Here is a 25,063-nt window from a genome sequence, read left to right on the forward strand (position 1 = left end):
ACAGCACTGGTCACTACTGAGCATGTACATAAAGTGCAGTACAGATTCATCTCAGCTACGACCCCACAGCACTGGTCACTACTGAGCATGTACATAAAGTGCAGCACAGATTCATCTCAGCTACGACCCCACAGCACTGGTCACTACTGAGCATATGCATAAAGTGCAGTACAGATTCATCTCAGCTACGACCCCACATTACTGGTCACTACTGAGCATGTACATAAAGTGCAGCACAGATTCATCTCAGCTACGACCCCACAGCACTGGTCACTACTGAGCATGTACATAAAGTGCAGCACAGATTCATCTCAGCTACGACCCCACAGCACTGGTCACTACTGAGCATGTACATAAAGTGCAGCACAGATTCATCTCCGCTACGACCCCACAGCACTGGTCACTACTGAGCATGTACATAAAGTGCAGCACAGATTCATCTCTGCTACGACCCCACAGCACTGGTCACTACTGAGCATGTACATAAAGCGCAGCACAGATTCATCTCGGCTACAACCCCACAGCACTGGTCACTACTGAGCATGTACATAAAGTGCAGCACAGATTCATCTCAGCTACGACCCCACAGCAGTGGTCACTACTGAGCATGTACATAAAGTGCAGCACAGATTCATCTCAGCTATGACCCCACAGCACTGGTCACTACTGAGCATGTACATAAAGTGCAGCACAGATTCATCTCAGCTACGACCCCACAGAACTGGTCACTACTGAGCATGTACATAAAGTGCAGCACAGATTCATCTCAACTAAGAGCCCAGATCCTTAGATCATGAACAGAACAGACATTTAAAGGACATTTCATAACTTTCCCAAATTATTCTGAAAACATTTACAGCACATCCTGCACTGAACTACTGAACCTAATTTTTAAGATATATATTTGGGGTCAGTCCATTTTATACCAACTGACTTCACCAAAATGGACACAGACTCCACAACCTGTTAGTAAGGCTGCTATTAGAAGTCTTTTTTTTGTGTGTGAGTAACCAAGCGGTTTTATCAGTGCAGTTGATCCAAAGGTCTTCCATTTCACAATAAGTGTGGCATCAATTTTTCTCATATTCCAAAAAATATATAAATAAAAGTTTGTCAAAGTTTTGATAGTGATTAAAGGAACCTGTTCGATTCAGGCAGCCCAAACCAAAGGCAGCATGAATCAGAGACTGGCGGCACAACCGCAGTCATAAGTCTCCTTCCATCTACACAGATGGGAGAGACCGATGAATCAACTAAAGCAGAGAGCCAACTAGTCTAGTCTCTCTATTGCCCCCGGGCAGCTTGTCAAAAGGCATTACTGAAACACCAGGGTGCTTTAGAGACCAATAAACCTGACAGCAACCACACAGCCAGGCTCTGATTCACACTGCTTGTGGTTTGGGAAACATCTATCCAATGACAGTCCCTTTAAATGGAAAAAAAAACACCGACATCAACAGGATGATAAGTGGATGTTATCCGCATGCGGCCCATTTTATTAAGAGGTACAGGGCCGTGCAGAATAGATGTGCGCCACAGCCAAAAGCTTTACTCTAGCCAGGGACTGGAGTACATTTCTGGTTTAATTTACGACACTAAAGGGGCATCGACGCTGATGAATTTGCAGGCAGGTTTCACCACGCTGCACTGAAGCACCAGTCCTTTTTGGGGAGCTGGCCATGAAGGGTGTAAAAACACCACAAGTCAATACACTTTTTTTCACAAATAAACGCAGGTACTATCAAAGAAATGTTACCACTAGCATGAAGTACAATATGTCACGAGAAAACAATGTCAGAATCACCAGGATCCATTGAAGCGTTCCAGAGTTATAACCTCATAAAGGGACAGTGGTCAGAATTGTAAAAATTGGCCCGGTCATTAACGTGCAAACCACCCTTGGGGGTAAAGGGGTTAAGAACTTGAAGATGCGCAAACATTTTGCTACGTCTCAAGGCGTTTTAAGACAGAAAACTGGCAAAATCACCCTAACAACATATGACGCACAGTTATATCACATGCCAGCAGCATGACTTTGATGTGGGGTCAGAAACCAAGCGTGCATCCTTGCCTGCAGGAGATGTCTGTGAAATTCAGCCATCATCTGTCTAACAGCTGCGCGTCAATCTGTGGCCCGTCATGAGGGATGTGCTGTCCTAACTGCCCACTGCCATGTCTGTAGGGTGCTGCTGGTGGTCTGCTGAAGATCCCCATGTCTGCCATGACTGTGGTAAACCCGTATTTCTAAAAAGTTCCATCAAACTATACATTTAATTAACCTAATCAGTAAACAGCGTAATGAGAAAAAGATTAAAGCTGTGTCACACGTCAGGATTTCTTGCAGAAATTTCCTGAGCAAAACTGGACATTTTCTGCATTTTCTGTTTTTTGAGCTGTTTTTTTTTTTTTTTTCGTTTTTTCCCAGAGATTTCCCAATGCAATAATATAGTGGGAAAGCCGCAAAAAATCAGCAAAATTAATGAACATGCTGCGTTTTTTTTCCGTGCACACATACACACTGGAGAATCACACGCACACACAGTCAGTATGTACAGGGGCAGAGACTGCGTGCACACACATTGGAGAGAGCATGCATACAGTCAGTATGTACAGGGGCAGAGAGAGTGCGTACACACACTGGAGAGGGCGCGCACACAGTCAGTATGTACAGGGGGAGAAAGTGAGTGCGTGCAAACACATTGGAGAGAACGCGCACATAGTCAGAATGAACAGGGGCAGAGACAGTGAGTGCGTGCACACATACACACTGGAGAGGGCGCGCACACAGTCAGTATGTACAGGGGGAGAAAGTGAGTGCGTGCAAACACACTGGAGAGAGCGCGCACATAGTCAGTATGAACAGGGGCAGAGACAGTGAGTGCGTGCACACATACACACTGGAGAGAGCGCGCGCACACAGTTAGTATGTACAGGGGCAGAGAGAGAGCGTAGACACACTGGAGAGGGCGCGCACACAGTCAGTATGTACAGGGGGAGAAAGTGAGTGCGTACACACACACATACATACACACACTGGAGAGAGCGCGCGCACAAAGTCCGTATGTACAGGGACAGAGTGAGTGTACACACACTGGAGAGCGAACACACAGTCAGTATGTACAGGGCTGGGGAATTAAGGGGTAGTTACACTGCAAGATAATTGTGAACGAGTTAACAATGCAGTCACCCGATGAATGAGCAAATACAGGACAAGAGAATATGGCTGTAACCAGGATTTGCGCTGCCGAGAACCATGGCAGCCTATGTTCACTAGCGATCTATTAGCGGTCTGCCCGTGCACACAGCCATTCATATGACCACTGGCTGGCAGTGGTATTGTGCTGCTGGTCGGTCTACGGAAATAGATCAGGCAGCGCTAAAACCTAGCAGTGTCAATCACCATAGGAGGAGGGGCGGAAGATTGTAATTGAGGGGGCAATTCTGTTTCCTTTGTAACACAAGGGTGCACTGGAGCCGCTTGACTTACATATGTAATTTTAGATACAACTAAATTACTAAAATCTACAGCACCAGTATGATTTAAAATGGCTCAGTCGCCAATATGAAAATCTAAGTACATTAATTTGTGTTTTGTTGGTGGCAGACGCCCCTTATGCTTTCTCCGGGGAAGAGCCGGCCCGTAGTCCGGGGAAGAGCCGGCCCGTAGTCTGGGGAAGAGCCGGCCCGTAATCCGGGGAAGAGCCTCTCAGGCTCATGAATTAGTTAATGGATCCCTGAGACATCTCCAGCGCAGGACAATAAACTGAAGCTGTCGTTATCAGCACCGTGAAGGCACGGACTAACCATCGCCGCTATCTGTGCATTCTCCGCATGCCATCTAATACCGTCATGTAACCGGGAGGAGAGCAGAGGAAACCGATGTGACTCATCCAAGATCTGGAGGAGAACACATCACACCGAGGAAGGACCCAAGAACAGCAGATAAGGCTTTAATTATAGGAATTTCCCAGCTAAACATTTTTTTTTTTTTTTTAACTACAGACTTGCTCAGTGTAGAAATCAGAAAATGAACCTTGTTTACCCCGCTACATCAGTGCTGCCAGGGACGCAGCAGTAATGTTACAATACGCCATGATCAGGTGTCAGGAATCATATCTACACACAATCAGCATTTGCAGCAGATTTTTTTGCAACAAAAATCATAATGGCAGGAATTATGCTGCATAAAATACGGCCTTTTATCTATAATATAACGCTGGGAGCGTCACTCTGTCCGAAGCCTCTATAGACTGCGCAAGCGCAGGCGCAGTCTGGGCCTCACAGAGCGACGCTCCCGGGAGATCGCGGTATGCGTAAGCACTGAACGCATACCGCGATCTCCACCGGAGAGTCAGGGACCGCCAGGAGGCAGGGTAAGTATACTCACCTTTCCCGGTTCCAGCGCTGCTTGCGGCTCCGTCTCCCGGCTCCTCTGCTCCCGGCTCCAGAGGGCGCGGACTGCGCAGGTGCCGATTCCTGCTGCCGGAATCGGCGCCTGCGCAGTCCGCGCTTTCCGGCGCCATTTTCTTGAAGACACACTCCGGCTCCACTGCAGGTGTGTATTCAAGAAAATGGCGCCGGAAAGTGCGGACTGCGCAGGCGCCGATTCCTGCTGCCGGAATCGGCGCCTGCGCAGTCCCCGCTTTCCGGCGCCATTTTCTTGAAGACATACCTGCAGTGGAGCTGGACGATAGGTGAGTATGGTATTTATTTTTTTTTTTATATGGCAGCAGCATTCGGGGGCATACACACTGGAGCGGGGGGCATATAATACAATGGTGGCGCAGGATGGCAGCAGCACATGACAGAACGGGCGCCGGATGGCCGCAGCACATGACAGAACGGGCGCAGGATGGCCGCAGCACATGACAGAACGGGCGCAGGATGGCCGCAGCACATGACAGAACGGGCGCAGGATGGCCGCAGCACATGACAGAACGGGCGCAGGATGGCAGCAGCACATGACAGAACGGGCGCAGGATGGCAGCAGCACATGACAGAACGGGCGCAGGATGGCAGCAGCACATGACAGAACGGGCGCAGGATGGCCGCAGCACATGACAGAACGGGCGCAGGATGGCCGCAGCACATGACAGAACGGGCGCAGGATGGCAGCAGCACATGACAGAACGGGCGCAGGATGGCAGCAGCACATGACAGAACGGGCGCAGGATGGCAGCAGCACATGACAGAACGGGCGCAGGATGGCAGCAGCACATGACAGAACGGGCGCAGGATGGCAGCAGCACATGACAGAACGGGCGCAGGATGGCAGCAGCACATGACAGAACGGGCGCAGGATGGCAGCAGCACATGACAGAACGGGCGCAGGATGGCAGCAGCACATGACAGAACAGGGGCGCAGGATGGCAGCAGCACATGACAGAACGGGCGCAGGATGGCAGCAGCACATGACAGAACGGGCGCAGGATGGCAGCAGCAAATGACAGAACGGGGACGCAGGATGGGAGCAGCAAATGACAGAACGGGCGCAGGATGGGAGCAGCAAATGACAGAACGGGCGCAGGATGGGAGCAGCAAATGACAGGATGGGAGCAGCAAATGACAGAATGGAGGCGCAGGATGGGAGCAGCACATGACAGAACGGGGGCGCAGGATGGGAGCAGCACATGACAGGATGGGGGCGCAGGATGGAGCAGCACATACCAGGATGGAGACCATATACCAATATAAATGCTCGCCACCCGGGCGTAGAACGGGTTCAATAGCTAGTTTTATATAAGTTTACTTGCGACAAAAATGCATGCAAAATAATAGCCAAAACACACCATGTGAACAAGCCCTAAAGTTAGCCATAGAGTCAGACTGGTGTCCAGACTGGAAACCCCCACGATCACAATGATCACACTACAATCCCACACCCGACCTAGTCTTGTGTTACCATGGTAACGGCAGGGACATACCTGGGCCCGGCAGACATCACGGAGCAGCTGATCTCGGTGCAGAATTCAGTGATGGTCCCGTACAGCATGTTAATCTGATTGAAGAAATCAACGGCTGAGGAGAAAAAGAAAAATGACTGAGGACACTGAATCTTCACACCAACCTATGCCCGCCACAGCAGAACCAAGAGCTGATCCTTCTGCATTTCCAAATACTGCAAGTAAGACTCGGGGACACCATAGTAGATTTGCCCCCTGGCTGAACACAGACCTCACAGATGACCGTCCGCTCCAGGCCTGCTCTATACACAGAGCACAGCCGTGCATTACCTGTAATGATTGCTGACGACTCCAGCAGCCAATCACACACAGACTTTGCAGCTCTCTGGTTTAGTTTGTTTCTATGGTGACTGACCATGACCCACAAGGTACCGCCGCCAGGACCAAAAAGTCCCAAAAAGTCAGAATCACTTAGATTGTGTGCTACTTGTTAGTGGTGGTCCCGTGTGGGTTGCAATGTGACCTCATTCACTCACTTGCCCTACGCTGCGATGTAGCAGAGGCATATAGTGATCTATGGTCAAACGACAAGTGTCACGCCAAAGGCGCTATCTCTACAAAATCAAAAGCATATGGACACCTTTGGGGACTTTGTTTTTACTTAAATGCATGAATTTTCATTTTCGCTTTTGTTTCTGAAAACCTAATGCACAGATTCCCTTCCTACAGCCTCTGTTAATATTGCAGGCTACTGATACATGACCACATCTAAGTCTACCTCAACTATGATGTGGTCATAAAGGAGCTCAGCAAGAGACAGGTAAAGGGTTACAATTCTCTGCTGGAATGAGCTCACTGACAGATTCTCAGCTACCTCATTCTGAAATACAAGATAAACTGAGCAATATTTTAACGAAAATGAATTGCGTAAGTTAATTTTAGCCCAAAACGTAAAAAATAAATATATAAAAAATAAAAATGTCGCTGATGCTATCAATATTGTTTAAGATCAAAATATCTGCACTCCAGGGTAATATAGAAGTGTATCAGTGTCCAGGAGCGGCCATGTGCCCGAGTCATCAATCTAAACGATGTGCAGCGCCTCCCTGAGGCATAAAGCACCGTGTAACAGTTTCCTTTATGAGCCACAGAGACCCTGAGACATGGGGGGCCGCATTCTGCACCGGAGGCTCACCCCGCCGCTCTGCCATCAGGATGTGTAGTTTCTGGCCTCACACTCAGTGAGTGAGGTATACAACAGCACACTTTATAAATGTGAGTGACCCCAGGAAAATAAATAAATACAAAATCTATATTAAAGCAACCTGAAGATCATATTCTCACATCTCATTACAGTGGAGAAACTGCAGCAAGATGCAGAGGATTTGATGCCATTTTGCAAACTGCAGCAATTTTTGTGGTAACCATGGCAATTAACGATGATTTGGCCACTCGGGGTGACCAATACTGGCTCTGGCACCCCGGGGTCCACCGCACACATCTGTCACCGCTGAGCACACTGCCGGCCCGATATGTCAGCCTGTCATGCGTAACAGAGCCGAGACACACCGACGTAATGCTGCCACACCAATGGTTACCATGGAAACCACATGACATCACTGGAACTTCCATCACCTCCGCCTCGCCTACATTCACAATCTACATAGGCTACAAAGGCAAGGACAGAGGCCTGAAAAGGGTCAGAAAAGTATATATATATATATATATATACTGGCAATTTGGACCTTCTCGCTCTCATAGTACCGGTTTTCCTAGCGAAGGTAGTGTCACAGGCAATGCTCCCTGGAAAATAAAGGTATGCAAATTATCAGTGCAGTGAGCACAACTCTGGAAGAGCGTCACCAGGTTTGGCTGAAACCTCTAGTCACGTCTCAGGGCTCTTGGACACAGACTTAAGGTACCTTCACACTCAGCGACGCTGCAGCGATACCGACAACGATGTTGATCGCTGCAGCGTCGCTGTTTGGTCGCTGGAGAGCTGTCACACAGACAGCTCTTCAGCGACCAACGATCCCAAGGTCCCCGGTAACCAGGGTAAACATCGGGTTACTAAGCGCAGGGCCGCGCTTAGTAACCCGATGTTTACCATGGTTACCAGCGTAAACGTTAAAAAAAACAAACACTACATACTTACCTTCAGCTGTCTGTCCCCTGGTGCTCTGCTTTCCTCTGCACTGTCAGCGCCGGTCAGCCGGAAAGCAGAGCGGTGACGTCATCGCTGTGCTTTCCGGCTGGCTGGCGCTGATACAGGATGCAGGAGGAGTGCAGAGAAGCAGAGCGCCGGGGACAGACAGCTGAAGGTAAGTATGTAGTGTTTGTTTTTTTAACGTTTACGCTGGTAACCAGGGTAAACATCGGGTTACTAAGCGCGGCCCTGCACTTAGTAACCCGATGTTTCCCCTGGTTACCAGTGAAGACATCGCTGGATCGGTGTCACACACGCCGATTCAGGGATGTCTGCAGGGAGTCCAGCGACGAAATAAAGTTCTGGACTTTCCTCAGCGACCAACGATCTCCCAGCAGGGGCCTGATCGTTGGTCGCTGTCACACATAACGATTTCCTTAACGATATCGTTGCTACGTCACAAAAAGCAACGATATCGTTAACGATATCGTTATGTGTGACGGTACCTTTAGGCTGTGTGCACACAATCGGGATTTTTCGCTATACAAACGCGACAAAACCCACATACATTAAGCATCCTATTTTTAGAATCCAATCTGCATTTTTTGTGCAGATGCTCCGTTTTTTTCAGCGGCGGAATTGCATTCCGGAAAAAAACCGCAGCATATTCATTCTTTGTGTGGAATCGCGGGGATTCAGCACACATAGGAATGCATTGATCTGCTTACTTTCTGCATGTGGCTATACCCACCATCCTGGAAGTAAGCGGATCGTGTGCGGTTGGTACACAGGATGGAGGAGAGAAGACTCTCCTCCACGGACTGGGCACCATATACCGTATATACTCGAGTATAAGCCGACCCGAGTATAAGCCGACCCCCCTAATTTTGCCACAAAAAACTGGGAAAACTTATTGACTCGAGTATAAGCCTAGGGTGGAAATGCAGCAACTACCGGTGAATTTCAAAAATAAAAATAGATCATTATTTCCCCATAGCTGTGCCATATAGTGCTCTACACCGTTCATATTTCCCCATAGCTGTGCCATATAGTGCTCTACACCATTCATATTTCCCCATAGCTGTGCCCCATATAGTGCTCTGCACCGTTCAATGTGCCCCCTAGCTGTGCCATATACAGTGCTCTGCACCGTTCACTGTGCCCCATAGCTGTGCCATATACGGTGCCCTGCACCGTTCACTGTGCCCTGCACCGTTCACTGTGCCCCATAGATGTGCTCCATATACGGTGCCCTGCACCGTTCACTGTGCCCCATAGATGTGCCATATACGGTGCTCTGCACCGTTCATTGTGCCCCATAGATGTGCCATATACGGTGCTCTGCACCGTTCACTGTGCCCCATAGATGTGCTCCATATACGGTGCTCTGCACCGTTCACTGTGCCCCATAGCTGTGCCATATACGGTGCCCTGCACCGTTCACTGTGCCCCATAGATGTGCTCCATATACGGTGCCCTGCACCGTTCACTGTGCCCCATAGATGTGCCATATACGGTGCTCTGCACCGTTCATTGTGCCCCATAGATGTGCCATATACGGTGCTCTGCACCGTTCACTGTGCCCCATAGATGTGCCATATACGGTGCTCTGCACCGTTCATTGTGCCCCCTAGCTGTGCCTTATACGGTGCTCTGCACCGTTCACTGTGCCCCATAGATGTGCCATATACGGTGCTCTGCACCGTTCATTGTGCCCCATAGATGTGCCATATACGGTGCTCTGCACCGTTCACTGTGCCCCATAGATGTGCCATATACGGTGCTCTGCACCGTTCATTGTGCCCCCTAGCTGTGCCTTATACGGTGCTCTGCACCGTTCACTGTGCCCCATAGATGCTCCACATTAATCTGTGCTGCCGCTGCTACTGCTGCAATAAAAAAAAAAAAACACATACTCACCTCCCTTGATTGCAGCTCCCGGCGTCTCGTTCCGGCGCCTCCATCTTCCCGGCGTCTCTGCTCTGACTGATCAGGCAGAGGGCGCCGCGCACACTATATGCGTCATCGCGCCCTCTGACCTGATCAGTCAGAGAGCGCAGACGCCGGGAAGATGGAGGCGCTGGCCGGGAAGATGGATCGGCGCCCGGCGGCTGGAACGAGGACAGGTGAATATGCTATACTTACCTAGTCCTGGCGATCCTCGCACTGTCCCCTCCTGTCTTCGGCGCTGCAGCTTCTTTCTCTATCAGCGGTCACCGGCACCGCTGATTAGAGAAATGAATAAGCGGCTCCGCCCCTATGGGAGGTGGAGCCGCTTATTCATTTCTGTAATGAGCGGTCCCACGTGACCGCTGAAGAGAGGAAGAAGCTGCAGCACAGAAGACCGTGGGACGGCAGGGACAGCGCGAGGATCGCTGGGACTAGGTAAGTATACCCCAGCGCCCTCAGCCCCTCACCTGCCGACCCCACCGCTACCGTGACTCGAGTATAAGCCGAGGGGGGCACTTTCAGCCCTAAAATTTGGGCTGAAAATCTCGGCTTATACTCGAGTATATACGGTAATTGTAAAAAAAAAAAAAAAAAAAAAATTAAAATAAATTGTGATATTCTCACCACCCGCGTCCCCTGCAGCGTTCCAAGTCCTCGCGATGCTCCCGTTCCCAGTGATGGTTTGTGACCTGTGATGACGTAAATGTCTCGCGAAACCCCTACGTCATCTGGGGTCATGCCGCAAAGCATTACTGGGACCGGAGCATTGCGAGGAGCGGGAAGGCTGCGGAGGCCGCCGGAAGGTGAGAATATCACGATTTTTATTATTTTTAACATTATATCTTTTTACTATTGATGCTGCATAGGCAGTTGGTCACACTTGTCGAACACTATGTTTGACTAGTGTGACCAACCTGTCAATCAGTTTTCCAAGCGATGCTACAGATCGCTTGGAAATCGCTAGCATTCTGGAAGCTAATTACGCTTGTAAAACGCTAGTGTTCTGAATGCGTTTTTCCCGCGGCAATTCCGGAACGTGTGCATATAGCCTTACAGGACAGCTGCCTATAGGTGGCACTATTGAGAGCTTCTGGAGGGGAGCCAAGCTGCCAACCTTCCCTTACATAAGACCACCGGTGACAAACTCCGCGGAACACAAAAAGGGAAATATTTCCTGGTCACAAAGATAAAAGAATTCTTCAGTAATGAAAAGGTTAAAGGGAAGTCGGACCCTGGACCTGACACCAGCGCCCACTAAAATTACAACTTTCCTCAAGTGAAGCAAGGACACAGCAGCAAATAGTGAGGGGCTTCTATGGGAATTCAGGGGGGACTTTTTGGCCCCCTTTTCCATTAGTCTAATAAGATCAGCTTGATAAGGGCAGGGGTCACACGGACACGTACTACTGTGGACAATGCAGTTTACTGGGGTGTGGGTGTCACCTACCATACAGAAAACCTGCCATGTGTCCCAGAGCGGGGAAGCACAGCAGACAGTGCGGTGGGAAAATACTCTGTGCAACCCGGACTGTTATATTCCTGCTCCCGGCACAACTGACAGCTATGAAGCAGGAAGGCTGCCATTACTGATCAGGACCGCCCACTGGACTCCGAAGCCCTGAATGAGCAAGGGCTTCAATACACAAAATACCATTTATACTGAAACTTCTCACAAAACTACCGAATATATAAGTCTGCTCAGCTCCTTCTGCTCTATGACAAACTGCCCTGCAAACTGGACTACACGAACAGCTTTAACGTACAAGAGCAGCCCACCTTAGTCATGGCAGACACTCTAGCTTTGCCCCTTCATTACATTAGGTGCCATAAAGTGTCATATTTCTGAGAAATCATCTGTCATTTCCAGCCTAGGACCATATAGCACACGGGAGCAGCAAACCTCCTATGACAAAAAAGGAGAGAACACCGGAGCGGTGCTTTAATTTCACCCTTGGTGTGGTACCACTAATGTCCAACTAATGTCCACTAACTTCCAACTATTCCAGGCGCCAGTCCGCCCCAGCTCTGCCATCTTGTGACTGGCCAGAAGTCAGCAGTAACGGTCACAGGCTCTCAGTGTGAGTCTATGGGAGCCAGAACTGACCTCCGGATCACCCAGCAAACACTGGAGCGGCCCGGCAGCTCACAACTAGCAGAACAGGACCGACGTGGCGCTGAACAGAAGACGGCGGCTGCTAACTATAATACTAGGGGCAGGGATATTAGATTAGTGCCAACTTTAGCTGTGAAGTAAAAAAAATAAAAGCCCAAACTGTGCTTTAAAGGTAATCAGTCACGTGAAAAAACCCTATTAACTTGGAGATACGGGGTTAATCTGCAGGTTAATAGTGCTCTGATCCTGCCCGGAGACAGATTTAAATCAAAATGAGGCCTGCCCAGGTGACGCCATCCCCTCTGCTGCCAACCAGCCGTCATCTAAAGCGCAGGGTTAACAAAGCACAAAACACGGCTGGATCCGCAGGACAGACACCACCGGAGTCCAACAGATCGCACGCACATTATGTCATTTTGTGCACATGGCCTAATGCATTTCTATAGGCACATGGTGCAAAAGGTCCAATATTACTGGCTGTCAGACATCACCTTTCCATACAAGTATACAAGGCATCGCACACAACACTGCTGACCACACACTCAGGGGGGCGCTGTCTTCTGTTGTCATATAGCAGAAGACAGAACATGTTGCTGCAGACATCCCTGCCTTCTAGCCACAGGCACGCGGCGGCCACAGGCACGAGGCGCCCACAGGCACGAGGCGGCCACAGGCACGAGGCGGCCACAGGCACGAGGCGGCCTCAAGACTTATACAACCCTGATTAGTTCTATGTAAAGATGAGAGGATAAAGTGGCAGGACTCTGGTCTAGCAGTCACATCAGTACCAGTCTCTGCAGGATGGGAGCCTGGAGTACATCTCCCTACCTTACAGCATCCACACACAACAGGCCAGCTGACAAAAGAGGAGCCGGTAAGGTAGGAGGAGGTACTCAGTCCTCGGCCACACAATACTGACCCGCTGGATCAGGGTCCTGCAAATGTATCATTCATTGTAGTTATATGGTTAACCCCTTTACCCCCAAGGGTGGTTTGCACATTAATGACCAGGCCAATTTTTACAATTCTGACCACTGTCCCTTTATGAGGTTATAACTCCGAAACGCTTCAACGGATCCTGGTGATTCTGACATTGTTTTCTCGTGACATATTGTATTTCATGATAGTGGTAAAATTTCTTTGATAGTACCTGCGTTTATTTGTGAAAAAAACGGAAATGTGGCGAAAATGTCGCAATTTTCAAACTTTGAATTTTTATGCAATTAAATCACAGAGATATGTCACACAAAATACTTAATAAGTAACATTTCCCACATGTCTACTTTACATCAGCATAATTTTGGAACCAATTTTTTTTTTTGTTAGGGAGTTATAAGGGTTAAAAGTTGACCAGCAATTTCTCATTTTTACAACACCATTTTTTTTTAGGGACCACGTCTCATTTGAAGTCATTTTGAGGGGTCTATATGATAGAAAATGCCCAAGTGTGACACCATTCTAAAAACTGCACCCCTCAAGGTGCTCAAAACCACATTCAAGAAGTTTATTAACCCTTCAGGTGTTTAATAGGAATTTTTGGAATGTTTAAATAAAAATGAACATTTAACTTTTTTACACAAAAAATTTACTTCAGCTCCAATTTGTTTTATTTTACCAAGGGTAACAGGAGAAATTGGACCCAAAAAGTTGTTGTCCAATTTGTCCTGAGTACGCTGATACCCCATATGTGGCAGTAAACCACTGTTTGGGCGCATGGGAGAGCTCGGAAGGGAAGGAGCGCTATTTGACTTTTCAATGCAAAATTGACAGGAATTGAGATGGGACGCCATGTTGCGTTTGGAGAGCCACTGATGTGCCTAAACATTGAAACCCCCCACAAGTGACACCATTTTGGAAAGTAGACCCCCTAAGGAACTTATCTAGAGGTGTGGTGAGCACTTTGACCCACCAAGTGCTTCACAGAAGTTTATAATGCAGAACCGTAAAAATAAAAAATCATATTTTTTCACAAAAATTATATTTTTGCCCCCAATTTTTTATTTTTCCAAGGGTAAGAGAAGAAATTGGACCTCAAAAGTTGTTGTCCAATTTGTCCTGAGTACGCTGATACCCCATATGTGGCAGTAAACCACTGTTTGGGCGCATGGGAGAGCTCGGAAGGGAAGGAGCGCAGTTTGACTTTTCAATGCAAAATTGACAGAAATTGAGATGGGACGCCATGTTGCGTTTGGAGAGCCACTGATGTGCCTAAACATTGAAACCCCCCACAAGTGACACCATTTTGGAAAGTAGACCCCCTAAGGAACTTATCTAGAGGTGTGGTGAGCACTTTGACCCACCAAGTGCTTCACAGAAGTTTATAATGCAGAACCGTAAAAATAAAAAATCATAATTTTTCACAAAAATTATATTTTTGCCCCCAATTTTTTATTTTTCCAAGGGTAAGAGAAGAAATTGGACCTCAAAAGTTGTTGTCCAATTTGTCCCGAGTACGCTGATACCCCATATGTGGCAGTAAACCACTGTTTGGGCGCATGGGAGAGCTCGGAAGGGAAGGAGCGCCGTTTGACTTTTCAATGCAAAATTGACAGGAATTGAGATGGGACGCCATGTTGCGTTTGGAGAGCCACTGATGTGCCTAAACATTGAAACCCCCCACAAGTGACACCATTTTGGAAAGTAGACCCCCTAAGGAACTTATCTGGATGTGTGGTGAGCACTTTGACCCACCAAGGGCTTCACAGAAGTTTATAATGCAGAGCCATAAAAATAAAACAAAATTTTTTTCCCACAAAAATTATTTTTTAGCCCCCAGTTTTGTATTTTCCCTAGGGTAACAGGAGAAATTGGACCCCAAAAGTTGTTGTCCAATTTGTCCTGAGTACGCTGATACCCCATATGTGGGGGGGAACCACCGTTTGGGCGCATGGGAGGGTTCGGAAGGGAAGGAGCGCCATTTGGAATGCAGACTTAGATGGAATGGTCTGCAGGCGTCACATTGCGTTTGCAGAGCCCCTAATGTACCTAAACAGTAGAAACCCCCCACAAGTGACACCATTTTGGAAAGTAGACCCCCTAAGGAACTCATCTTGATGTGTTGTGAGAGCTTTGAACCCCCAAGTATTTCACTACAGTTTATAACGCAGAGCCATGCAAATAAAAAATATTTTTTTTCCACAAAAATTATATTTTAGCCCCCAGTTTTGTATTTTTCCAAGGTTAGCAGGAGAAATTGGACCCTAAATGTTGTTGTCCAATTTGTCCTGAGTACGCTGATACCCGATATGTGGGGGGGAACCACCGTTTGGGCGCATGGGAGGGCTCGGAAGGGAAGGAGCATCATTTGGAATGCAGACTTAGATGGATTGGTCTGCAGGCGTCACATTGCGTTTGCAGAGCCCCTAATGTACCTCAACAGTAGAAACCCCCCACAAGTGACCCCATATTGGAAACTAGACCCCTCAATGAACTTATCTAGATGTGTTGTGAGAACTTTGAACCCCCAAGTGTTTCACTACAGTTTATAACGCAGAGCCGTGAAAATAAAAAATCTTTTTGTTTTCCCACAAAAATTATTTTTTAGCCCCCAGTTTTGTATTTTCCCAAGGGTAACAGGAGAAATTGGTCCACAAAAGTTGTTGTCCAATTTGTCCTGAGTACGCTGATACCCCATATGTTGGGGTAAACTCCTGTTTGGGCACACAGGAGAGCTCGGAAGGGAAGGAGCACTGTTTTACTTTTTCAACGCAGAATTGGCTGGAATTGAGATCGGACGCCATGTCGTGTTTGGAGAGCCCCTGATGTGCCGAAACAGTGGAAACCCCCCAATTATAACTGAAACCCTAATCTAAACACACCCCTAACCCTAATTCCAACGGTAACCCTAACCACACCTCTAACCCTGACACACCCCTAACCCTAATCCCAACCCTATTCCCAACTGTAAATGTAATCTAAACCCTAACCCTAACTTTAGCCCCAACCCTAACTGTAGCCCCAACCCTAACCCTAACCCTAGCCCTAACCCTAGCCCTAACCCTAACGGGAAAATGGAAATAAATACATTTTTTTTTATTTTTCCCTAACTAAGGGGGTGATGAAGGGGGGTTTGATTTACTTTTATAGCGGGTTTTTTAGCGGATTTTTATGATTGGCAGCCGTCACACACTGAAAGACCCTTTTTATTGCAAAAAATATTTTTTGCAATACCACATTTTGAGAGCTATAATTTTTCCATATTTTGGTCCACAGAGTCATGTGAGGTCTTGTTTTTTGCGGGACGAGTTGACGTTTTTATTGAAAACATTTTTGGGCACGTGACTTTTTTTATCGCTTTTTATTCCGATTTTTGTGAGGAAGAATGACCAAAAGCCAGCTATTCATGAATTTCTATTGGGGGAGGCGTTTATACCGTTCCGCGTTTGGTAAAATTGATAAATCAGTTTTATTCTTCGGGTCAGTACGATTACAGCGATACCTCATTTATATCATTTTTTTATGGTTTGGTGCTTTTATACGATAAAAACTATTTTACAGAAAAAATAATTATTTTTGCATCGCTTTATTCTCAGGACTATAACTTTTTTTTATTTTTTTGCTGATGATGCTGTATGGCGGCTCTTTTTTTGCGGGACAATATGACGCTTTCAGCGGTACCATGGTTATTTATATCTGTCCTTTTGATCGCGTGTTATTCCACTTTTTGTTCGGCGGTATGATAATAAAGCGTTGTTTTTTGCCTCGTTTTTTTTTTTTTTTTCTTACGGTGTTTACTGAAGGGGTTAACTAGTGGGACAGTTTTATAGGTCGGGTCGTTACGGACGCGGCGATACTAAATATGTGTACTTTTATTGTTTTTTTTTTTTTATTTAGATGAAGAAATGTATTTATGGGAATAATATATATTTTTTTTTTTTCATTATTTTGGAATATTTTTTTTTATTTTTTTTACACATTTGGAAAATTTTTTTTTTACTTTTTTACTTTGTCCCAGGGGGGGACATCACAGATCAGTGATCTGACAGTTTGCACAGCACTCTGTCAGATCACTGATCTGACATGCAGCGCTGCAGCCTTCACAGTGCCTGCTCTAAGCAGGCTCTGTGAAGCCACCTCCCTCCCTGCAGGACCCGGATCCGCGGCCATCTTGGATCCGGGGCTCAAGCAGGGAGGGAGGTGAGGAGACCCTCGCAGCAACGCGATCACATCGCGTTGCTGCGGGGGCTCAGGGAAGCCCGCAGGGAGCCCCCTCCCTGCGCGGTGCTTCCCTGCACCGCCGGCACATCGCGATCATCTTTGATCGCGGTGTGCCAGGGGTTAATGTGCCGGAGGCGGTCCGTGACCGCTCCTGGCACATAGTGCCGGATGTCAGCTGCGATAAGCAGCTGACACCCGGCCGCGATCGGCCGCGCTCCCCCCGTGAGCGCGGCCGATCGGCTATGACGTACTATCCCGTCCAGGGTCAGATAAGCCCAGGGCACCTCGACGGGATAGTACGTCTAAGGTCACAGAGGGGTTAAAGGGATTGTCCACTACTACAGCAACCCCTTCTGAATCTAAAGGTTTGGTGGCAATAAAATAAAGCCTATACTCCCCTCACGTACTGGCGCCATTCCACCTATATCAACACTGGTGTTCCCGGGTCTCCTGTGCCATTGTTGTGACTCATGGTGCCAAATCAGCGCTGGCGTCACTGTCACTGCCGCAGCCTGGTCTTCCTGTTAAGGTTTGATTTGTCCGAAGGCAGAGACTGATGCCAGAGCTGATTGGCGCCGGGCACTATGTGTCACAACAACACAGAAGCAGGGGAATGTAAGTGCCCACACTTCTGGAATGGCGTCATGGAGAATATACATGTTGTTAGTTTATCGGGCACAAGGGTGAAAAATGAGAAGGGGTTGTCCTAGTAGTGGACAGCTTCTTTAAGAGTTTAACCTCTTTGTGACAGAGCTAATTTTGACCTCAAAGGGAACCTGTCAGCAGGATTGTGCACAGTAACCTACAGTGTCAGGCTGGCGTAATACTGATTACAATGATACCTTGGTTGATGAAATCCGTCTTGTGGTTGTTGTTTAATCTTTATTTTCAGTTTTGAGTGAATGATAAAATAGGGGGCGGGTCAGTGGTCAGTCAGCAATCTGCATTATGAGTATCTAATCAGAGCACCAAATGAAGACCCCCATCTCCACAGGCCGCTCCGGAGCAGGAGAATCTCATCAACTGAAAATAAAAATTAAACAACAACCACAAGACGAATTTCATCAACCAAGGTATCAATGTAATCAGTATAACAGCGCCGACCTGACACTGTGTGTAGGTTACTCAGCACAATCCTGCTGACAGGTTCCTTTTACTGACTGGGCCAAAGTTTTGAAATCTGACCACTGTCACTTTATGAGGTAATAAATCTGGAACCCTTTAATGGTTGATTCAGAAATTTTCTTTGTTTCTTGACACGTTAGTGCTAAAATTTGGTCGCTATGATTTGCACATATTTGTGAAAATTTGACTAATAATTAGAAAATGTTTGCAAATTTCAAACTTTACATTCTTATGCCCTTAAATCAAAGAGATGTGTCACATAACAGGAGAAAATGGACAGCAAGATTTGTTGTGCAATTACTCCTGAGCACGCCAATACTCCATATGTGGGGGGAAAACTACTGTTTAGGTACACGGCATGGCTCGGAAGGGAAGCAGCACTGTTCAACTCTCTGAACGCAAAAACAGCTGGAATAGATAGTGGAAGTCATATCCCATATGGAGAGCCCCTAATGTGCCTAAACAGTGGGACCCCCCCCCCCCACAAGTGACCCCATTTTGGAAATTAGACCCGTCAAGGATTTTAACCCAAAGATACTACACAGAATTTGATAACATTAGGTCATTGTATTGAATATGTGGCCATTAGGTTTCAGTGCTCGCTACTCAAATTCGCACGGGGTGCTCCGGTAGGCACCGAATATCATGTCAGAAGAGGGAGAAATGATGTAATAGCTGGCACACTTCATGTGATCGTCGTTATTCTTTGAATAAAACGTCCTTGATCCTGTTCTGCAGAGTCGGTAGCTGAAACCCCAGAGATCTTCAGACACTGGGTGATGCTATAACCTTATTCCAAATTACAGTTTTAAAATGACAATGAGGCAATAAGGCTAGGGTCACATTGCGTTAGTGCAATTCGTTTAGCGCTAGCGGGTTGCGCTAACGCAATGTTTTTAATGGGGCCGCGGTAACGTCCCCGCTCTCGCAGATCCCCGATCTGGGAGAGCGGGGAACGGACCGCGGGCGCGCCTCGGACGCTGCAAGCAGCGTCCGCGGCGCGCCAGGAAACACCGGCGCGTCGCTAGCGCGTGCCGAACATGGCACGCGCTAGTGCTGCGCGTTCCCATTGCCGTGAATGGGCGCGCTAACGAACGCGTTGCACGGCGTTAATTTCGCCGTGCAACGCTGTCCGTTAGCGCTTTCCCATTAACGCAATGGGAACCAAGCCTTCGGCCCCTTAACAGCCACCGTTTTAATGCGCATCGGTGCTTGTTAAGGGGTTAATGGTGGGGCAAAACTGAAACACTTATGGCAGTGCCAACAACGTTAGGACCCCACACACCTGCCCAGTGTGCGGAGCAGGATAACCCCATATATCCGAGATATTAACGCAGACGAAGAAACTGAAAGCCAAAGAGCAGTGGCCTCCTCTAGAGGTAAAGCACCAGGAGCGGCCTCCTGCCAGGTCCCGGCTGTGCCGCATACTCACTGTTCACAGCGATCCATTCATTCAGGTCCTCTCCTTCTGGTAACATGACCGCCTGCCGCAGGTTCCCGCTGCCCAGGGTGGCCTCCGCATGCTTCAGGAGCTCGTACTGATGAGAGCCTTCTGGGATGTTCTTCTTGGGCTTGAAGGTTTTTGAAGATCGATTACCACTAAGGAACGGAATGAAGCGACGTTATACGAGGTCGATGATGTGCGATGAGAGGACAATCGAAAAGATAGATGGCGCTGGTCTAGAGCCACCAGCCCGTGCGGAACCCTTCTCATAACCCCCAAAGGCCACGCAGAGCCCTCCTCTCCCACCTGTCCGAGTGGAGCCCTCCAGCCCGTGCTGAGCCCTCCCCTCCTCTCCTCCAGCCCGTGCGGAGCCCTCCTCCCCCCCCCCACCAGCCCGCGCGGAGCCCTCCTCTCCTCTCCTCCAGCCCGTGCGGAGCCCTCCTCCTCCCCCACCACCTCGTGCGGAGCCCTCCTCCCCCACCACCAGCTCGTGCGGAGCCCTCCTCCCCACCCCACCAGCCTGTGCGGAGCCCTCCTTTCCTCCAGCCTGTGCGAATTCCTCTTCCCCCCCCCCCCAACCCCTGCGGAGCCCTCCTCCCCCACCGACCCGCTCGGAGCCCTCTTCCCCCTCCCCCCCACCGGCCCGCGCGGAGCTCTCCTCCTCCCCCCTCCAGCCCGGGCGGAGCCCTCCTCTCTCCCCCCTCCCCCCCCCAAGCAGCCCATACGGAGCCCTCCCCTCCTCCAGCCCGTGCGGAGCCCTCCTCCCCCCCCCACCAGCCCGCGCGGAGCCCTCCTCTCTCTCCCCCCCCAACCAGCCCATACGGAGCCCTCCTCTCCTCCCCTCCAGCCCGCGCGGAGCCCTCCTCTCCTCCCCTCCAGCCCGCGCGGAGCCCTCCTCTCTCTCCCCCCCCAACCAGCCCATACGGAGCCCTCCTCTCCTCCCCTCCAGCCCGCGCGGAGCCCTCCTCTCCTCCCCTCCCCTCCAGCCCGCGCGGAGCCCTCCTCTCTCTCCCCCCCCAACCAGCCCATACGGAGCCCTCCTCTTCTCCCCTCCAGCCCGCGCGGAGCCCTCCTCTCCTCTCCTCCCCTCCAGCCCGCGCGGAGCCCTCCTCTCCTCTCCTCCCCTCCAGCCCGCGCGGAGCCCTCCTCTCCTCCCCTCCAGCCCGCGCGGAGCCCTCCTCTCCTCCCCTCCAGCCCGCGCGGAGCCCTCCTCTCCTCCCCTCCAGCCCGCGCGGAGCCCTCCTCTCCTCCCCTCCAGCCCGCGCGGAGCCCTCCTCTCCTCTCCTCCAGCCCGCGCGGAGCCCTCCTCTCTACCATGCAGCAGCGCTCACAGATAACATAAGTCCATAGAGAATGACAGCCATGACTTGTACATAGCGGGGATGTGAGTGACAGCGCCCCCCAGCTGCACATAGCACAGCTGCACCCCAGGAGGGGACACTGCAGGCCTGACAGCGGGGCCTCCCCTCACTTCCCCTTTCTATCTGAGTGCCGCACGCCGTCCCCGCAGCCTCCTTCCTTCCTTCCGCCCCCGGGCGCCCGCCACTTACAAGAGGAAGCTCATGATGCCGGGGAAGGAGACAGAGATCTCCGCCCCGCTCCACTACGGCCGCGTCTCACTGTCTGACGGGGACGACACGAACACCGAGGACTAGGAAACGTCTTCCGGCCGAGCCCGCCCAGAACCCAAATGTCGCGGGAAGTGCGATAGAGAGAACCCCTCTCCCCAATAGGACACGCCCATGTCACTAGTAGTGCCGGCCCCTACGTTTGTTAGAGACCAGCGATTGGCTGGGCGATGCGTCAGTCTGTCACACTGGGCGGAGTCTCACTACACGTCTGATAGTGTGAGGGAAGGCGCACAGCTTCACGGAGAGTGCAGCGACCCCAGGGTGATGGCGGTGACTGACCGCACAGGAAGCACGGAGTCCGCTCTCCGGGGTGTGACCGACGCCTATATGAGGGCTCACGTCACACACAGCGTATAGTGTGCGCCGGTATATGGAGCACGGGAATCACCGGCTGTGGTGGCGGCATCAGGAAGAGGGGAGCAACACTGGCGGGGAGGACTCACACGGACTCGTCCTCATCCCCACAGTACTGCCGGCCTGGCACCGGAGAGCGCAACCAGCCAGGATAGATGTATGAGGGGCCCCAACTATCAACCTCCTGTACACAGACCCTAACCCGGCACCCTCCTGCACACAGACCCTAATCCGGCACCCTCCTGCACACAGACCCTAACCCGGCACCCTCCTGCACACAGACCCTAACCCGGCACCCTCCTGCACACAGACCCTAACCCGGCACCCTCCTGCACACAGACCCTAACCCGGCACCCTCCTGTACACAGACCCTAACCCGACACCCTCCTGCACACAGACCCTAACCCGGCACCCTCCTGCACACAGACCCTAACCCGGCACCCTCCTGCACACAGACCCTAACCCGGCACCCTCCTGCACACAGACCCTAACCCGGCACCCTCCTGCACACAGACCCTAACCCGGCACCCTCCTGCACACAGACCCTAACCCGGACCCTCCTGCACACAGACCCTAACCCGACACCCTCCTGCACACAGACCCTAACCCGGCACCCTCCTGCACACAGACCCTAACCCGGCACCCTCCTGCACACAGACCCTAACCCGGCACCCTCCTGCACACAGACCCTAACCCGGCACCCTCCTGCACACAGACCCTAACCCGGCACCCTCCTGCACACAGACCCTAACCCGGCACCCTCCTGCACACAGACCCTAACCCGGCACCCTCCTGCACACAGACCCTAACCCGGCACCCTCCTGCACACAGACCCTAACCCGGCACCCTCCTGCACACAGACCCTAACCCGGCACCCTCCTGCACACAGACCCTAACCCGGCACCCTCCTGCACACAGACCCTAACCCGGCACCCTCCTGCACACAGACCCTAACCCGGCACCCTCCTGCACACAGACCCTAACCCGGCACCCTCCTGCACACAGACCCTAACCCGGCACCCTCCTGCACACAGACCCTAACCCGGCACCCTCCTGCACACAGACCCTAACCCGGCACCCTCCTGCACACAGACCCTAACCCGGCACCCTCCTGCACACAGACCCTAACCCGGCACCCTCCTGCACACAGACCCTAACCCGGCACCCTCCTGCACACAGACCCTAACCCGGCACCCTCCTGCACACAGACCCTAACCCGGCACCCTCCTGCACACAGACCCTAACCCGGCACCCTCCTGCACACAGACCCTAACCCGGCACCCTCCTGCACACAGACCCTAACCCGGCACCCTCCTGCACACAGACCCTAACCCGGCACCCTCCTGCACACAGACCCTAACCCGGCACCCTCCTGCACACAGACCCTAACCCGGCACCCTCCTGCACACAGACCCTAACCCGGCACCCTCCTGCACACAGACCCTAACCCGGCACCCTCCTGCACACAGACCCTAACCCGGCACCCTCCTGCACACAGACCGTAACCCGGCACCCTCCTGCACACAGACCCTAACCCGGCACCCTCCTGTACACAGACCCTAACCCGGCACCCTTCTGTACACAGACCCTAACCCAGCACCCTTCTGTATACAGACCTTAACCCACGGCTTTTCAGAAGGTGTTCATACTTTGGCGCGAGCCGTGCAGACATTGATGTAATGATCAGTCAGACCACAGTAGAAACATGCCCCCGACCCACGGCGAACCGCAGTGTTGTGAATTCTGTGGCAGAGCTCCCTCCTGTGGTCACAAGTGGTACTTCGGCTGATTCTCTCTGGGAGCTTCCGTTTGTGGAGGAAACTGATACTGCTGCTTCTGAGTTTCCTCCCTCAGGTGATCTGGTGAGGTCGTTAGGTGCTTCTCTACTTAACCCCACCTAATGCTTTGATTCATGCTTCCTGTCAATGTTCCAGTGTTGGACTTGTGTTTCTCTGGATCATTCCTGTGGCCTGCTGCTCTGCATAGCTAAGTGCTTCTTTGCTATTTGTTGCTATTTTTTCTGTCCAGCTTGTCTATTTGTTTTGCAGGAAGCTCTGGGACGCAAAGGGTGTACCTCCGTGCCGTTAGTTCGGTACGGAGGGTCTTTTTGCCCCTTTGCGTGGTTTTCTTTAGGGTTTTGTGTAGACCGCAAAGTCATCTTTCCTATCCTCATTCTGTCTAGAATATCGGGCCTCACTTTGCTGAATCTATTTCATCCCTACGTTTTGTCTTTTCATCTTAACTCACAGTCATTATATGTGGGGGGCTGCCTTTTCCTTTGAGGTATTTCTCTGAGGCAAGGTAGGCTTATTTTTTCTATCTTCAGGCTAGTTAGTTTCTCAGGCTGTGCCGAGTTGCATAGGTAGCGTTAGGCGCAATCCACGGCTGCCTCTAGTTGTGTTTGGAGAGGATCAGGGATTGCGGTCTGCAGAGTTCCCACGTCTCAGAGCTCGTTCTATTATTTTGGGTTATTGTCAGATCACTGTATGTGCTCTGACCTCCATGTCCATTGTGATACTGAATTGCCTTTCATAACACCGCATGCCCTTGCGTATGAATGCATTCCCATAGACAGTAATGCATTTTGACGCAGTCATCCGCATGCGCATGATTGCGCAATATTTGACGCCTCAAAAAATGTAAAATGTTGCGTTCACTGGACCCAGCCGCACACCCCAAAGTGATACATGCGTACACATCCGCATGCAAACGCATATCCCTGCACCATGTTAAAGATATGTACACATGTATGTGAAATCAGCCTAAGCAGGTCCTTCCCTCCCGCCACCGCCGGCACAAGCATCGTCCCTCGCTGTCAACTCGCACTGCCCTGGCTAGTGCACTGGCCGGTAAGGGCGCTAGCCTCACCACTGCAGATGGTACAACACGGGGTGGTGACAAGCACGAGACAGACAAGGTAAAAACACCACACTTAGCTTCCAGACTCCGCTGCCAAGCTCTACACCGCAGATGACACAGAAGCAGGACTCCTAACCAGGGCTACCACTAGGAATTTCGGGGCATCATACTGACAACATTTTCGGGGCCCCCTTGAGACTCCGCCCAGGCTTCACCCCTCGAACTGTCCACAGTCCCACCACTCTCGGAAAAGCTCCACTTCTCACCAATCACACATTAACAGTTCCCATCACCAGATCACACATATAGCCAGCAGCTTTTGTTTTGACCAAAAGATTTTTTAAGCCGCCACCACCACGACAATGTAGAATCTTTTGGCTG

The 25,063-nt window shown here is 50.5% G+C and overlaps 1 protein-coding gene across 1 annotated transcript in view; it reads right to left on the reverse strand.

Moving 5' to 3' along the window:
- MOB1A (MOB kinase activator 1A) overlaps nucleotides 1-21,531 on the reverse strand; it is a 60,616-nt gene extending 39,085 nt beyond the window's left edge. The window contains exons 1-3 of the mRNA XM_069766518.1: nucleotides 21,389-21,531; nucleotides 19,827-19,993; nucleotides 5,925-6,018 (exon numbers count right to left, since the gene is read on the reverse strand). Coding sequence (XP_069622619.1) covers nucleotides 5,925-6,018; nucleotides 19,827-19,993; nucleotides 21,389-21,402 — 275 coding nt within the window. The 5' untranslated portion in view covers nucleotides 21,403-21,531. The remainder of the gene's footprint in view (nucleotides 1-5,924; nucleotides 6,019-19,826; nucleotides 19,994-21,388) is intronic.
- Nucleotides 21,532-25,063: the final 3,532 nt, after the last annotated feature.

This window comes from Ranitomeya imitator, chromosome 4, assembly GCF_032444005.1.
Source record: "Ranitomeya imitator isolate aRanImi1 chromosome 4, aRanImi1.pri, whole genome shotgun sequence".
Lineage (NCBI taxonomy): Eukaryota > Metazoa > Chordata > Amphibia > Anura > Dendrobatidae > Ranitomeya > Ranitomeya imitator.